At 40.0% G+C, this 15,679-nt stretch overlaps 1 protein-coding gene across 4 annotated transcripts in view; it reads right to left on the minus strand.

Annotated features, from left to right (window-relative positions):
* Positions 1-15,679, minus strand: part of USP10 (ubiquitin specific peptidase 10) — a 28,511-nt gene continuing 12,832 nt past the window's right edge. For 2 of the 4 annotated variants that reach the window (XM_081336146.1, XM_081336144.1), the window contains exons 5-14: positions 12,824-12,915; positions 12,495-12,604; positions 11,961-12,016; positions 11,168-11,271; positions 9,247-9,346; positions 8,313-8,484; positions 5,525-5,694; positions 3,397-3,537; positions 2,430-2,495; positions 1-1,200 (exon numbers count right to left, since the gene is read on the minus strand). In XM_081336146.1, coding sequence (XP_081192272.1) covers positions 1,013-1,200; positions 2,430-2,495; positions 3,397-3,537; positions 5,525-5,694; positions 8,313-8,484; positions 9,247-9,346; positions 11,168-11,271; positions 11,961-12,016; positions 12,495-12,604; positions 12,824-12,915 — 1,199 coding nt within the window. In that variant the 3' untranslated portion in view covers positions 1-1,012. Of the gene's footprint in view, positions 1,201-2,429; positions 2,496-3,396; positions 3,538-5,524; positions 5,695-8,312; positions 8,485-9,246; positions 9,347-11,152; positions 11,272-11,960; positions 12,017-12,494; positions 12,605-12,823; positions 12,916-15,679 lie in introns of all 4 variants that reach the window. The other 2 variants (XM_081336145.1, XM_081336143.1) reach the window with 1 other exon arrangement.

Raw genomic sequence — 15,679 nt, forward strand, 5'->3', positions numbered from 1 at the left:
CAACTTTGTGACTTTTTTTTTATTGATGGGCGACAACTTTATACTCCTAGATATCACTACACTGTGTACACTTAGGAACTCAACATTATAGGAGAGCAGACAGCAAAATTAAACAAAGCAGACTAAAAGAAATATCAACCTTCATTATTTTGCCCATTTTTTTTGTTTTAAAATCCCATGTACACAGAAGCATAAATGCAGTTTTGAAATCTCTTAATAGCAATAAAGTTACAATCACCCATCTATATAGACTAACATTTTAACTCCAAATATTTTGATCTGCAATGTGTACTTAAGCAGTTTTCCATCGCACAATTATTAAAATGAGTATTTTTTTCCTCATATCAGAAACCAGCAACTATATATTGTAATTTTTTTAAAGAGTTTTTTTTAAAGGAGAAACTTTTTTTTTCCTTGATAGACACTGGCTCATTTTTTTTATCATTTATCAAAAAAACTAATGGGAGAAGATGTAGAAGGGCAGGTCTCTTTTTTTTAAAAGTTTTTTTTAAGTAAAGATAAAACATTTTCACAGAAATCTACAAGTTTTGTTGCTGGTGCAAGGCTGTTTCTATTATGCATTTAGAAAGTGGGAATCAATTGCAAATCCCATTTTAATCTCTTGGGACTTAGCATTAGCGCCAAAAAAAAGGAAAAGAAAAGAAAAGAAAGAAAGAAAGAAAGAAAATCCCAGAACCTCCATGTGATTCACAAGACTTGAGTCATGTAAGTCCAAAGACTTCATTCTGCCAAGTCAACAACCACCACCAACTGGGTTGTGTTCACACACCTCTAGAAACCCTTTCCCTCTATTCAACAGTTGCAAAAGGGGGGGGGGGGAGAGAGAGAGAGAGAGAGAGAGAGAGAGAGAGAGAGAGAGAGGGAGAGAGGGAGAGAGGAGAAATGCGGCCTCTGAAGAGTGCGGAAAAGGAAGAGGGAAGGAGAAAGGAGAAGGAGAGTTGGTGTTCTAGAAAGCAGATAATCTGGCAAACACAGCAGAAGATTGGAGGTTTCAAAGCAGGTCAACTCGGCGATAGTACAGGAGGTAGGCTGTGCGCTCGGCTGATGGTTTTACCACCTGGTGTTGAGTAATTACTTTGACAGCTTGGTCATCTATGCGCAGCCAGCCATTAAGACCAATCTGAAAGACATCTGTAGTATAGTGTCCACCAGTTGCGCTGTTTCCATGATGGTAGACAACTGCCAAGAAATTAAATTAAAAAACAAAAAAAACAATTGTTAATGGGAAATGGGCAGGCAAAGCTGGACCGACAAGTTTGTCTAAAGCAGGGGTCTTCAAATTTGGCCCTTTTGTGACTTGTGGACTTCAACTCCCAGAATTCCTCAGCCAAGCATGCTGACTGAGGAATTCTGGGAGTTGAAGTCCACAAGTCATAAAAGGGCCAAGTTTGAAGACCCCTGGTCTAAAGCAGGGGTGAGCAGCTATGGCAACTTTACGGCCTGGGGACCTCAACTCCCAGAATTCCTGAGCCAGAATTTTGGGAGTTGAAATCCACAGGGCATAAAGTTGCCACAGTCACTCATCTCTGTCTAGAGCAGGGCTAGGCAACCCTGGCTCTTTTATGACTCGTGGACTTCAACTCCCAGAATTCCTGAGCCAGCTATAGTCATAAAGGAGCCAGGGTTGCCTAGCCTTGCTCTAGAGGCTGGTCTATTTCTGCCATCACCTCAGTATGTTGATATGGAGGACTCCTAGAAACAGCAGCACGACCCTCACCATTCCCACACCTAGGCATGAGCCCAAAGATTTGAAGACGTGGCCAAGGATGCACTGAAATATGTAAGAGCCATGTCTAGGATCTTCTTCCTCTTTAGCTAAGTGAAATAAAATCTTCATCTCTCCCTGAAACTTCCTGTTTGACACAGGCTAGTGAAGATAACCTTTATTGTCATTTTTTTACTGTGGGCACAAGGGCCTCAGTGATTTCTTTAACATGTGGTGATTTTACAGTGTTAGAGGCAGGAGGAAAAATAAATAAATATTATTATCTCTTGATTGCAGTAAGTTATCTCACCAAGGAGGATCCCTTTTACAAACGATCCCCTTGGGAGCGTTTGAGAGGACGTGACAGCTATTCTTCGCAGCAGCTGTGCAATCACCCAATTTGTGCAATTAAGAAATGATTACACATTTAAGAAATATCCTCCTCCCCAAACCATAATTCAAGCAACTTTCTCTCCCAAACCATAGCTCCAACTGCTGTTACATTTTTGCCCTCACAAATGGGAAGTCTAGAACGATTTAATTAGTTCCTTTGATTTACAGAATAGGATCTAATTAGGAACTTGACTTCAGGTCCTGGAACTTCACAATTCTAAACTTCTGCTTTAAATTTAGGAGGGAAAGACGACAAAATGAATTTTTTACCCCTCAAAATTCTTGACCTTAACGAGTTAGGACCACATACCTGCAAAGAGCCGGTAGGTTCTTTGGCCTTTAAAAATCTTACTTTTCACTCCTGGCGACAGCAGCTCTGAAACGGTACACAAACCATGTGGTGAATTAGCACCTCTGGAAGACCCAAAAAACTTCTGGCTGTTCTTTTTCACATGCAATCAAGCAAGGAACGGGGTGAACCTCAGCTGCAATGGCCCAAGAGATGCAAAGATTCTTCCAGGGAGTTTTATTTTAACTGTTTTGCATTTGAGAGGAGGGATAAGGAGCAAACCCACCTTGCCACACGGGCCTCACAACAGAGGTCTCCAACCGTGGCAACTTTACGACTTGTGGACTTCAACTCCCAGCATGGCTGGCTGAGGAATCCTGGGAGTTGAGGTCCACAAGTCCTAAAGCTGCCAAGGTTGGAGACCCCTGCCTCATAAAATTAAACTCCAGAAGGGCTTGATTTCAGCCAAAATTTGGACAAACAAAACATATGGGATTTGTTTCAGTTGCAAAACAATTTGGCACACAAGATGGTTGTCTTGGTATGTGACAATGGTAGGTTTTTGTTTCAGGCAAAACACGTTTAGAAACCACCTAATTTGGGATGCCGGTGTAGGAGTTACCCTTTAGTAATATAAAAGTGACTTGGGAAGCACATGGAGAGTGCGTTGACTGACTTCAGCTAGGATTCCCCTCTCCTATCCACACAAACACTAGTAATTTAGGAGGTGAGAAAAGTTTAAGACTGATTTATAAGTCAAAACTATTTGGGGGGGGGGAGGATACTAAAGATTACACTTGACAAAATGGCACAATTAAAGTGTTGCAAGACTTTCAGCTTGCCAAGAAAGAATGTCTGAGGCGTGATAACTGTGGAACTTCTGCAAGGAAAATGTTTTATGAGAAGCATTTAGAGATAGAAAAGGATGATTATTAAAAAGCTACACCAAAGCACTACGCCAAACAGCTGCTCTGTTCACAAAATTCACCTTTACTTATTTCCAGGTCAACAGGATATTCAATGTTTTTAATGAGCTTCTGGCACCCCCCAGTTTTTTCATAGACAAATCGTTTGAGGTGCAAAACAAGGACAGGAGGCAGCTCTTCCAAAGTTACTCTTCGACTAATCTCTACCTGGCGGAGAAAAAGCAGAATTTTAACTGAATCTCCATTTCCACTAATACAATTGTCAAAATCAATCCAATTGGCAACTGATATTTTACAGTGGTGGATTATATGGCCTTGTTGACCCTCATGTTGCTGTATGCTGTCCTTAAAGATTGGGATGGAACACAAATATGGCTAAATAAATAAGGGAGCACCTCAGTTTGTCATTTCCATACAATTAAAAAACAATAAAAAACACACACAAAAGGAACCTTTGGAAAGGAGAAAGGCAGAGAAGCAAAATATCACTTTCCTCCAAAAAGCACACATAAATTTGAATTTTCTCTATTAAAAAACAAAACAAAACAAAAAAAAAACAAGTTTGTATCCTTTTCAAATATTTCAGGCCCTTTAACTACAATTATCTTTGTGCTGTTGGAGATTTGTGTAACAAACGGCTAAAGAAAATTATGGATAAAAATTATGGATAACTCCCTTGAGTTTTCATCCAAGACTTGTCAAAACAAAACAAAACAAAAGTTTATAGATATTCTGGAACTAAACTGAGATCAGAATTTGAGGTCAGCTGGGAAATTTCCAAATCAGGACAAAGCAAGTTGTTTTCTAGATTACCCAGAAACAGTACTTAAAGCTTGCAAATTAGCCTAATTTTCATATGGTCAACTCTTTCTTCCTGGCACTGGCTAAAAATTAATCACTGAGTCAAGCTTAAAGAGATTGACTGCTTCTGTACCACATCCAGGAAACTATAAGCTTAATCAGTATGTGTGCACTTTTATTGTTTTAAAATGTTTTTTAAATTTTTAACAGTAATATATATTTTGAATTGTAAGCTGCCCAGAGTCATTTACTGAGATGGGTAATTACAGAAATCAATCAAACAAATAAATGTTAAGAAATGCTACAGAGTGCAAAAGTTAAAGGGCGTAACATTCACAATCATTTTAAGTTGTTTTTTTCTTTCTTCCAATGATTATGAGACTTGTCCGCTCCTCTCAGACAGGACACTAACACATAAATCAGACTAGACTAGCACCTTAAAGCGAACATCCTCTTCTCTGGAAACCATAATTGAAACATGTGAGTTTACAAATAAATGAGAAGACTAAAACCACGTACGTTGCAAACCCCAAAAGTGAGTGGCAGGCCAAGCAAAACGTTGATGGTAAATCCAAAGGAGGTGGAGGATTTCTCCCCATGCAAGGAGGCCTCTCAGGCAACAAGGGGATGTTCCTCCACCATCCCTCCCACAAGTGTCAGACAGAAAATCCAAACAGGCTATATATGCCCACACATCGTTTTGCAAGGCAACCTATTTCTCACTCTGGTTTTTCCAGGCAGACGGCCTCCCCCGACTCCTGAATGCTTAAACAGTGTGGAAATGCCAACTCTTTTCTAGCATGTGGCGCATCTCTCTGTTGACAAAGATTTCTTGTGCTTCCTGCATTAAGGCTTTTTTAAAAAAAAAAAACACACAACACGATTATGTTAATATGCCAATCTGCTGCAGTGGAAAAATACAAGACGTGTAACAGTTCCATTAACTGTGCATGAATTTTGCTAACCAATATAAGCAAGCAGCAGGACGTTTAATTTGCTGGTTGCTGCAGGAGGTTTCAGCAACACAAAAAAAAGTGATGGAGGAGTGTTTACACTCATGACTGTTGCAGCAGCCCCGTGGTCACGTGATCAAAATTCAAAGGCTTGGCAACTGACTCATATTTATGGCCGTCGTTACGCGATCGCCTTTTGCGACCGTCTGACGAGCTAAGTCAATGAGGAAACCAGATTCACTCAAAAACTATGTTGCTAATAACTGCAGTGATCCACTTAACAATTGTGACAAGAAAGGCCGTAAGATGGGGCAAAACTCACTTAACCAATGTTTTGCTTAGCAACACAAGTTTGGGGTTCAATTGTGGTCGTAAGTAGAGGACTCTCTGAGTACACCAAGCAGGATAAGCAAATATTTTACCATCCAGAAAACACCTACCTCTTGCTTGGTTTTCGTGGTATAGCCCTGAACACTCTCTCTTGCTACCAAGCTCTCTAGGGCATCCTGAACGGTACGTATCCTATCGGACTGGATATCCAACTGCAGAGTGAAAAATGGCTGCAGAGTTGCAGACTCTTTCGAACTCTGCTGGTAAACCACAGACCTAAAGAAACGAGGAAGAGTGAAGTGTTGATGGGTTTCTGAAAATTATTTCATTACTGAAGCCTGGAAAGACTGGGAACCACCAAATGTCCAGCTCTAGGAAAATCGGGAGATCCAGGCATGTGTATCAAGATTTATTGTAAAAGTTTAAGCTCTCTACAAGAATCTGAACTACTATACGGTCAAGGAAATTAGCAGGGACTCACAGCTGATGAAGCGTTTGACCCCTCCCTCAGACTCAACCTGGCCATCCCCTACACTAAATTTATTCCCACTTTTCAAAAAAAAAAAAAAACCCCAGTCCAGCGTGATGTGCATTGAAAGGAAGCCTTTGAGTGATACAAGCACCACAACTGGATCGGCTGTTAGAACTAACACAACAATTTTTCTAGCTGGAAAGTCACAACTTTGGGTTTCATGGAAAGAAAAATCAGACTTTAATGAGCCTGTTACAAGAAATGGGATGAAAAAAATGGGAAGTTCATCACTTGCTGATTAACCCTTGTTTCCTGCCTCGCTCCTTTTCTTTAGAGCTGCAAAAGAAATTTTCTACATTCAGAGATCTCTACAGTCTTCAACCTGCTATTTCTGATCCATCAAAGATTTCAGTATATCCATATCCTCCTACTGAACACGCTTAAGTTCATGCGTTACATGACATTTTGAATAAAACCAAGGTAATCCAGTTCAATAAAACTCTGTCTCTTTCATACTCACACACAGTCACCCTTTTTGTACAGGGGCATCTTTATTTCCTGGTAAAAAGCAACTCTTTCTTGGTCCACGTTGAGCCCTCGTAATAGCCCAGCTGCTGTTTCTAAGGGGAAACTTGCTCCCCCTATTCAGTTACATTAGTGTCGTCTTTGTGACACTGTATGTATGAACCGTCAGGTTATTTATTTAGACTGAAGAGGGTTCATTAGCCTTGAATAGCAGGGAAGCTGTCGCTGTTTCAAATTAGACTGTGTTCGCCTTTACAAGGACTCATGTTTTAAATTAGCATTTCAAGAGATGTTTTCACAAAGCACACAGAAGGGGTAATAAAAACCTACAGCGCCTGTGGTGGGTAATGCAGGTGAAAATCACTTTTATGTTGTTGTTTTTTTTAAAAAATGATATATTACAAAGCCGAGCCCCCCTTTCACAAAACTAGAACCACTGTTTTTTCTTTAATTAGTGGACCAAACTGGAGCTAAACCTTAAAAAAATAAAGCCTCCCCTCCCTACCAACCTAGTTTCATGTCTCTTTAAAAATTGGCAAATTTGTGCACCTGCTCTGAAAAGTGTACAAAAGTCAAAACTGGGGTAGACTGAGGCTGTAATTATAGCGTTTGCAGGAGTTTCTTATTTAGGGTGTATTACTCTAATATTGCTTTTACTTTCTACTTAATATGCTGTTCATTTCTCTGCATGAAAAGAGTTTGGGCCTCCAAGGTCTACAGAATCAACTTTGAATCCTACAAGTTTCCACCTGTCCTCTGAGATCACACCATACTCTATTGTCACCTGAAGCATGGCTGATGGCCAAAGGCCTCGACAGGTTCTGGAGCTTCCTCTCTTGAGAGGTCAATCTGGAAATCAGCTTTTAAGCAATTGGTAAAGATAGTCTTAAATGCTATGTGACTTTTACCAGACGAAGGCTTACTCTTATTTTGTGAGTGCTCTTACAGAAGCTCAATATTCTACGTGACTTTAATTCTTTTATAGCTTTGTTGTTTGAAATGTGTTATAGCTATCAAAAGTGCCTTTCGGTATTAACAAAACTGTACATATCTGAACATCCACTTACTATTGGAAAATAGTGTTTCCCGCAAATTTCGGGGGGGAGGGGGGATCTAAAGAGGCCAAAAATTATGCTAGGAAGGGGAAGATGCTAATTCATCATTTCTGAGAAAGACATGAAAAATGCAGCAGTTTTGAAGTTTTTTTAAAAAAAGAAAATAATTCGTATCTCTACCACTGGCCTCACAAAAAACGCTTTCCAACACCCCTGTGAAAGATCCTATTTCTGTGGTGACCTACTTTGTAGCGTAGGATGGGTGCGGCATAAGCAGACAACACATGTGGGAATAGAAATCTGTGGCTCTCTCATTTGACAAGACATTCCTTAAGAAAAGAAAACAGGAATCCCTCCGTTTCATCTTAACTGCTTTGGATGTAAAAATAGGACACCGTGCTTACCCGTTAACAACTACTGTCAGTTTAAACACACAAAAGGCATTTGGAAAGTAGACAAATCTAGTTTTTCAAATGACATTTACCAAAAAATAGCAAACTATGCTCTGTTTCGTTCTATTCCACTTCATCTTTCAACTTGATTTTTCATTTTTATATTCTTTTAATTGATGGACCTCCTTCGCAGTGGCACCCACGCTCTGGAATGCTCTCCCGTCTAAAATGCTCCCATCCCACGCGGTCCTGGGCTTCTTGCTTTGTTTTGCGCATCTTGATTGCCTGAGGTTTTATTTCCCCTGTACCTTTTTAATCATTTTTGTTTCACACTGCTGTTCTTACTACTGAATTCAGAAAGGTCAACATACATCACAGCCTGATATATCAGAAGCAACACAGAACTCTATTCTGTGATGCTAAAAATGACATGACTAGACTACAACATACCTTATGTGCCCACCAAAGATGTCTGTTATTGGGGTCTGGACAAAATCTGCCTGTCGAGTGACAGAAGATTTGTTACGTGGACCGACTTGTTCCCATTCGTCCTCGCTGCCTTCACCTTGTTCTTCCTGTTCATCCTCTTCATTTACAAGCTGGGTCTCTGGGCCATTGGAAACTGTTTTGAGGACAAAGGGGACACTGTCATCCCTGCCCAGGTTCACCACATAATGAAGGGGAAGGATCAATTTGTTTTGAAATTGGCTGCGGGGTGACATCAAAGAAACTTTCTGTGCGAAACAAAGCATGGCTTCTATGCTGATTTTTCTAAACAAATGGGTTTTATTCAATGGCTACATTTCCTCAGGGACAAATGATTGGGTGTCATACAGGTGAGATGGAAGCGATGGGTAGGGACAGAGATAAATGCACAATCACACACCTCCAACCCTCATCCCAAAGCCACAGAAAACAGAAAGATTATTCTTAGCAGAGACTAGATGTTTGGGAAGCGGGTGAATATTGAAAAAAGGGCTAAGAGTGACTGAAGGCTGCATATCTTTGCATATGAATATGGTTACATTTCTAGCCAGATACATCATTTAAATCTATTTAAAAGGTAAGTTTCTTACATTAACTACTTTAAAACTTCATGCTGGGGGGCGGAGCACTGAGGAATTACAGAAAATGATTTTGCAAAGAGACTGGAGAAGAAAGGAACCTGCCTTGACTATGACTGGCAGTGCATATGCAATATTAATCGGAATTCCTTTTTTTTTAGCAATTACTTCGTACTAGAGTTAAAGGGAAAATCATCACAAATTTACATAGTGGGAGAAAAATAATGGCTACTCATGACACACAGTGTTTATGCAGCAGATATAAAGGAATTATATATGAGGGAGAATCATACATGTTAATTGGCTTTTTGGAAACGTACTTTCACTATGTGGAGAGAGCAATTTCTTCAGAATCAGCATTTCCTCATGTAGGCCATTTAGAATAAATCCTAGGTACTCTTCGGCATCTTCTTGTCTACCCTGCATAAATGATTCTGCATTAGGTTACTCACAGTCACTCATTGTTCAAGACCGGGAGCTGCCTAGATTTGCTCAGGATCTCACTAATGATCCAAAGGGAAAGCTGTACACCTAGCTCCATTATTCTCCCAAATTCTATTCTAAAATGGGTAGGGTTTGGGGTGTTTTTTTTTTGTTTTTGCATTCCAACTCCAGAATGCGTTGCTAATTCAACCCTAAAGAGTTCCTCCACCGAATGCCTATGGGTTAAAGCCAAGAAGAAGGAACACATGGAAGCCTCAGATCACCTCCTCCTTCGACACTCAACCCTGTTCGGATATTTGTACTAACTGTAATAAACTTAACAAATTTAAGATCCATTCCATCATTGAGAACTTTTAATATGATAAGGCCTCCATCAGAGAGAACCTAAAGGTAGTCCTCGACTTGCAATAGTTTGTTTAGTGGCTGTTCAAAGTTACAACGGCAGAGAAAAAAGTAACTTATGACCATTTTTCACACCGACAGCCGTTATTAGCGTCCTCATGGTCATGTGATCAAAATCCAGACCCTTGGCAACTGACTCGTATTTATGACGGTTGCAGCGTCCCGGTGTCACGTGATCTCCTTTTGCTACCTTCTGACAAGCAAAGTCCATGGGGAAGCCAGGTTCACTTAACAGCCGTGTTACTAACTTAACGGCAGTGATTCACTTAACAAGTGTGGCAACAAAGGTCGTAAAATGGGGCAAAATTCGCTTAACAAATGTCTCACTTAGTAACAGAAAGGTTGGGGTCAATTGTAGTTGTAAGTCGAGACTACTTGCATTAGCATTTTGGAATTGAGGTCTAATGTTTGCGTGCACCAATTGCTAAACCTTTATATAACCCACTTCAGATCTTCTGACTGTAATAAACATTATGATACATAACCCAATTCTTCCCTTCCACATATGCATTTCAAATGAACACCAGTGTAGGCTCTTATGTATTGTCCTTTCAGCAGTTTAATTCTAAAGTTGGGGGATGGGGAGAGTTGACAGTGACATAGTTTCAGTTTGTTTATAGTCATAAAGTAAGAACAATATAATACATAAAAACTAATTTAAAATAAAAGATAAATGAAAAAGGCTAATAAAGGGAACTAATTCTTTCTGAAACATCTAGAAATTGTGGGCAAGAAACATGAGCATCATCAGTCACTGATTTGGATAAACATTAATAAAGCAATTAGCCTTGCAACTTATGTTAATCAATTCTCTTGATTCTGAATTCAGGAAGTCTGAAATGCTGAAATTAAAGCACTGATTTCCTAAGATTGGCAGACAAAGTATTACCTTGTATTTGACACAATACCGATTATGGTTGATCTGCTCTGAACCTTATCAGCAACTAAAATATTATTCCTGTAACTGTTTCTTTCAGTCTGATAGTCTAGATAGTCTAGCCCAGGGGTCCCCGACCTGTGGGCCGTGTCCCACTACCAGGCCCTGGGCTATTGGCCACCGGGCAGGGTGAGTGGCTGACCAGTGCATGTGTGCGTGTACATGCACAGACAGCCCCATCTGCGCAAGTGTTGCCGTGTCTCGGGCGTTTGCAGACCCACTCAGGTAAGCATCGCTATGAGCATCGTGGGTATTTGCAGCCCCACATGCGCAAGCGCTCATGGCCCCACAAAACCATCCCTTCTTCTCCCACCCTCACCCCCCCCCCCTGCTCTGGGCCGCCAGCCCTGAAAGGTTGGGGAACTCTGTTCTAGACACAGAGGGATAATAAAACAAGACACATTAAAAAACGATTCAAATTCTGCTCCAGCAGTATTACTTACGTGGGGAATCCTCACCTTTTCTGACAGGCTGGATTTGATAACGGTCAACAATCTATAAATGTATGTGGGTTCAAAGGCAGCTCCAGGTCTGATGTCGCGTGCAATTTTATCACTTAAAGCTGCAACCCAAAATTAGGAAAAGTTTCTAACAGCCAGCTGCTTGAGTATATGAGGACACAAAAACAGTGATCCATTTTTAGTCAATTCACTGTTCTTAAACGTTTTACTAAAAGCATACCGTAATGTGTTACCTAAAGCCATAACCATCAAAGGAGGAGAACAATTATGAATCTATGAAAAACAAGGAAGGCTAACTTCTTTGGTTATTATTGCCACCATATTATAGTGGCATTATTGTAAGACTTTCATGTTGGTAATGCCACCAGAGCTGGGTAGAAGATATGAGACAGGAGATCCGTACAGAACTACAAACACCAATATTTAAAATAGTTTGTTAAGTTTTTGCTGGGAACCATGCTTCTTAATCCATACTTTTATTGACAGCTGCCTTTTTTTGGCAGAAAGGCAGAAGACCATCAATTCACCAGAATAAATGATGTAAGAATGTAACAGAACACAGCAGGTTCAACAGGTTGTCTTCCACCCAGTTTTGCAATGTATACCAAGAATATTAAAAATACACAAGACGCAGACCATCATCATACTTTCTTCACAAATAAGACTGGATTTGTGCTGCTTTATGTTATCTAAGACACGTTTCTAGCTAGTTCAGATCAATGGTTACATTCTCCAGACTTCTTCCGCTTTTGTAATAAGTAGGATAGATGCTGGTATTTTAATTGCCTACCTTGTTTTGCCTTAGGGGGGACTGGCATGTTTGTAAACTCGTTCATTAGGCGGACACTAAACAGAAAAGAAAACTTATTTCAGAAACAGTAAGTCTGGCTTTAACTAGAGATACCTGCGCAACAATCCAATGATGTGTGGGAAAAGGCAAGGATGAAATGTTCTTATAACATTCAGTGTCTGCCTGCTTCATCAAAATCGCAATTCAGAATGCCATTCTGTACGTATTTCATACCTTTTCCTCAGGCAAGACAATTAAAAGTATGCATTTTCTTTGCCAGAATATGGCCAGTATTTTATATTTCCCCACGGTAGCTGGGCAAAATTATTATGGGAACGCACTGCATCTTTCTTCTCACACCAAACTTAGGATATTGCCAAATCCCAAAAGACTCGTCTTTTACTGTTGCATGTGGAGATCATAATGATTGCGGTAACATTAAATACCTATTTCTAACTGTAAAATGTTCCATTTTTTAAAAAGAGTAGCCAATCAATTTATAACCCCCAGCATCAACTGATGGGATATACGTACAAACTGTCGATCATTGGCGTAGAAGTACATGGCCTCTGTGTTTTGGAAAACATCGGAATGGACTTCATCAGATGATACATAGGAGGGCAAGCTACCAAAGCCTGCAGTGTCTAGAGAACGGCATTAAGGAGTCATAAAAACAAATAGCTAGATGCATTTTATACAAACATCGGACAGCCTTTGGAATAAAGTATACATTACTTTTTATAGTGGAAGGGAGCCGCTGGCTACTGGCTAATGCTACTTGTAATAAAATCCATTCATCCTTAGTACGTCAGAAACACAAGAGATTAACAAACGTGGCTAACACATTTTCAAGGTAAGGATACAGCATTGATATAACACCAGTTTCCTTTATTGATCAGCCCTCGTGGTTGCAAGGATACTGGTTTATGTATTAGCTTTACATTTTCCAGTAATTCTGTCAGATGAAAAACAAATTCAAAGACATCAACAAAAACCTGCTCAAAACCATCACAAATCAAGTGGGGAAAGTAAAAAACAGAATTTCAGCATCCCCTTGTGGTCAAAGAAAGCAATTTATCACACTGTTTCTTGCCTACTACAGCTATGCTTTACCGGTACAGTTACAAATAAGGAAAATGGTATCCCATACATAGTGTAGAACTTCACCAGCAGCTGCTCGACAGAATGTGCAAGCATAACTGTTTATTACTTAACAATTCATTTATATTTATTCTAAATATTCCATTACAACTGCTCTAAGGACACTTGGAAGAAAATGATTAGATACTGCCATTTCTTTCTAATTACATACATGTTCAGGAATATGAAACATTATTTCCCAGCTAATATAGTAACCATTAAGCAAATTCAAGGATCATTCAAAACCGGATTGTATCACAACTGTATTTATCTGATCAAATATTCAGTCTTGTTCTGAAATGCTTGATGGAAGCTGTACTAGAAATTAAGCAAGGCTAGGCAAGCCTCCTTGGTGGCACAAAGTTCAAAGAATCAGATCCTTACTGACCTCAAAGCTCTTCAACCAGCACTAGCAGTAAGAGTCCCAATAATAAATATTTGATAAAATCATATTTAATAAAATTTTCATTAAAGACATAGTCCTTTGAGATTGAATAGCAGGAAACAAACCTAATAGTACTATTTTTAAAATGCTATAGTCTACATTTTTGGGAGGATTATCCTACTAGTACAATACCACTGCTAGATTACTAGTATATAAAAAATATGCAATTAAAATTGGCCAAATTTTAAAGACTGTTAAATTTAAAACAAGAGAATATGTTGCAGACAATTGTGCACTCCATCACCAGTACTGTATGCAATTTACTGTATTTTTTGGACCATAAGACGCACTTTTCCCCTCCCAAAAGTGGGTGGAAAAACAAGGTGCGTCTTATGGTCCGAAGGTAAGCGAAAACACTTGTCTCCCGTTCAGTCAACGCAGTCCATCAGCTCCATTGGAGAGACGTGATTGAATGAAGACATGGAATTCTCCGCCCCGCCCCTGTGATTGGTCAGCAGGGGAGGAAATACGGACGTGCCTGCCATGCTTTCTGACTGCCTCCCCCTCCCTGCGCGTGCACATTTTCTTTCTTTTACCTCGCTGCTAAAGAAATAGTTTTTGCTAAACTAAACCTCATAGGCGACTTGCCCCAGCAAAGCCATGAGTTGTCGTCCCTGCAGCTTTCTCTGCGAAGTTTATTGGAAGTGATTTCCCATTTCCAAGATAATACTGCTAATTGTTTGAAATTGCTTCGGCATCTTAGAAAACTTATTCAGGGAAAAGAAACTACTGGTACCTACCTTTCTTTCTTCCTCCCTCCCTCCTTTCTTCCTTCCTTCCTTCCTTCCTTCTCTCTCTCTCTCTCTTCCTTGCTCCCTCCATCCTCCCTTTCTTTCTTCCTTCTTTCTTTCTTCCTTCTTTCTCTCTCTCTCCTTTCTTTCTCTCTATCTCTCTTTCTTTCTTCCTTCCTCCCTCCCTCCTTCCTTCCTTCTCTCTCTCTCTCCCCTCCTTCCTTCCTAGTATACCGGTACTATGTACTATTTGGTTCAGAATATTTTTTTTCTTGTTTTCCTGCTCTAAAAACTGGGTGCGTCTTATGGTCAGGTGCGTCTTATGGTCCGAAAAATACGGTACTTTTGGATATTTTACTCAAGATAAAGGAAACCAGCCTAAGAACAAAGGGTGACTAAGCACTATTATTTTTATGGCTTTGAGGCACACCAGATTTTATTCCTCACGGTATGGAATGGATATCAAGCTCAGGATGTTAAATGGCAAATACATTAGGCAATTCAGTCAACATTGGCAAACCCATATTTTGTGGCAAGGTTCTATTATTTTCTGTACCAGGCACAATTAACCTATACAAGAAGACTGTCCAGGATGATATAATTATTTTACTGTACTTTGCTTACCAGTCTTACTTTATGAAGACTTGGCAACTACAGGTAGCCCTTACAACAATTAAGCCTGGAATTTTGGGTGTAAATCATGATTGTTAAGCAAGACATACACACGACTGCCTTGTTCAACAAGCACAATCCAAGTCCTCCCCACTGTAGTCCTTAAGTGATTACGCAGTTCATTAAGTAACTGCAGGGTTGGTTCAGGGTGTGGGCAAGTCCTTGGGAAGCCTGACACCCACCAGGATGTGGAAATCTTACCCGGCTAAGCCCAGCAGTAGGTGAGCCTCCTCCCTTTCCCCCTCCCCTTCCCAAGTAGTCTGGGTCCTCTCCCTGCTCCAATAAGACTGTGTCCTCTCCATGGACTGGTTAGCTGGGAATTCTGAGTTGCAATTCTATCCAATCTGGAAGATACCACCTCCAGGTGAGATAAGCAGCATATAATTTTAATCAATAAATATCAGCTTTGGGAAAGCTAAGATAATGCCTCTTCATTTGACTGAAGAGAAAATTGAGACCAGTGTGATCTACTACCACTCATTCACAATAGGCCAAGTGGGCCAGGCAAGCTTTTAGCATTGTTTTATGCAAATGGAACCTAGATTGATTTTCCAACTCATTTTTTCACTGTTGTCTATTACCAAGTGGTTAAATCGCTTTTCTTAAGGGGATCAGAGAGACTTGAGCAAGTTCTATTCAATCAATTTTCACAACAGAGCTCAGTCCTTCAGAACAGAAAGGGGCTAGATTTCAATCAGGAGAGTGGGTGAAAAAAAATGGGGATTTTACAT

The sequence above is a fragment of the Vipera berus genome, assembly GCF_964194415.1.
Source record: "Vipera berus genome assembly, chromosome: 10".
Taxonomy (NCBI): Eukaryota; Metazoa; Chordata; class Lepidosauria; order Squamata; family Viperidae; genus Vipera; species Vipera berus.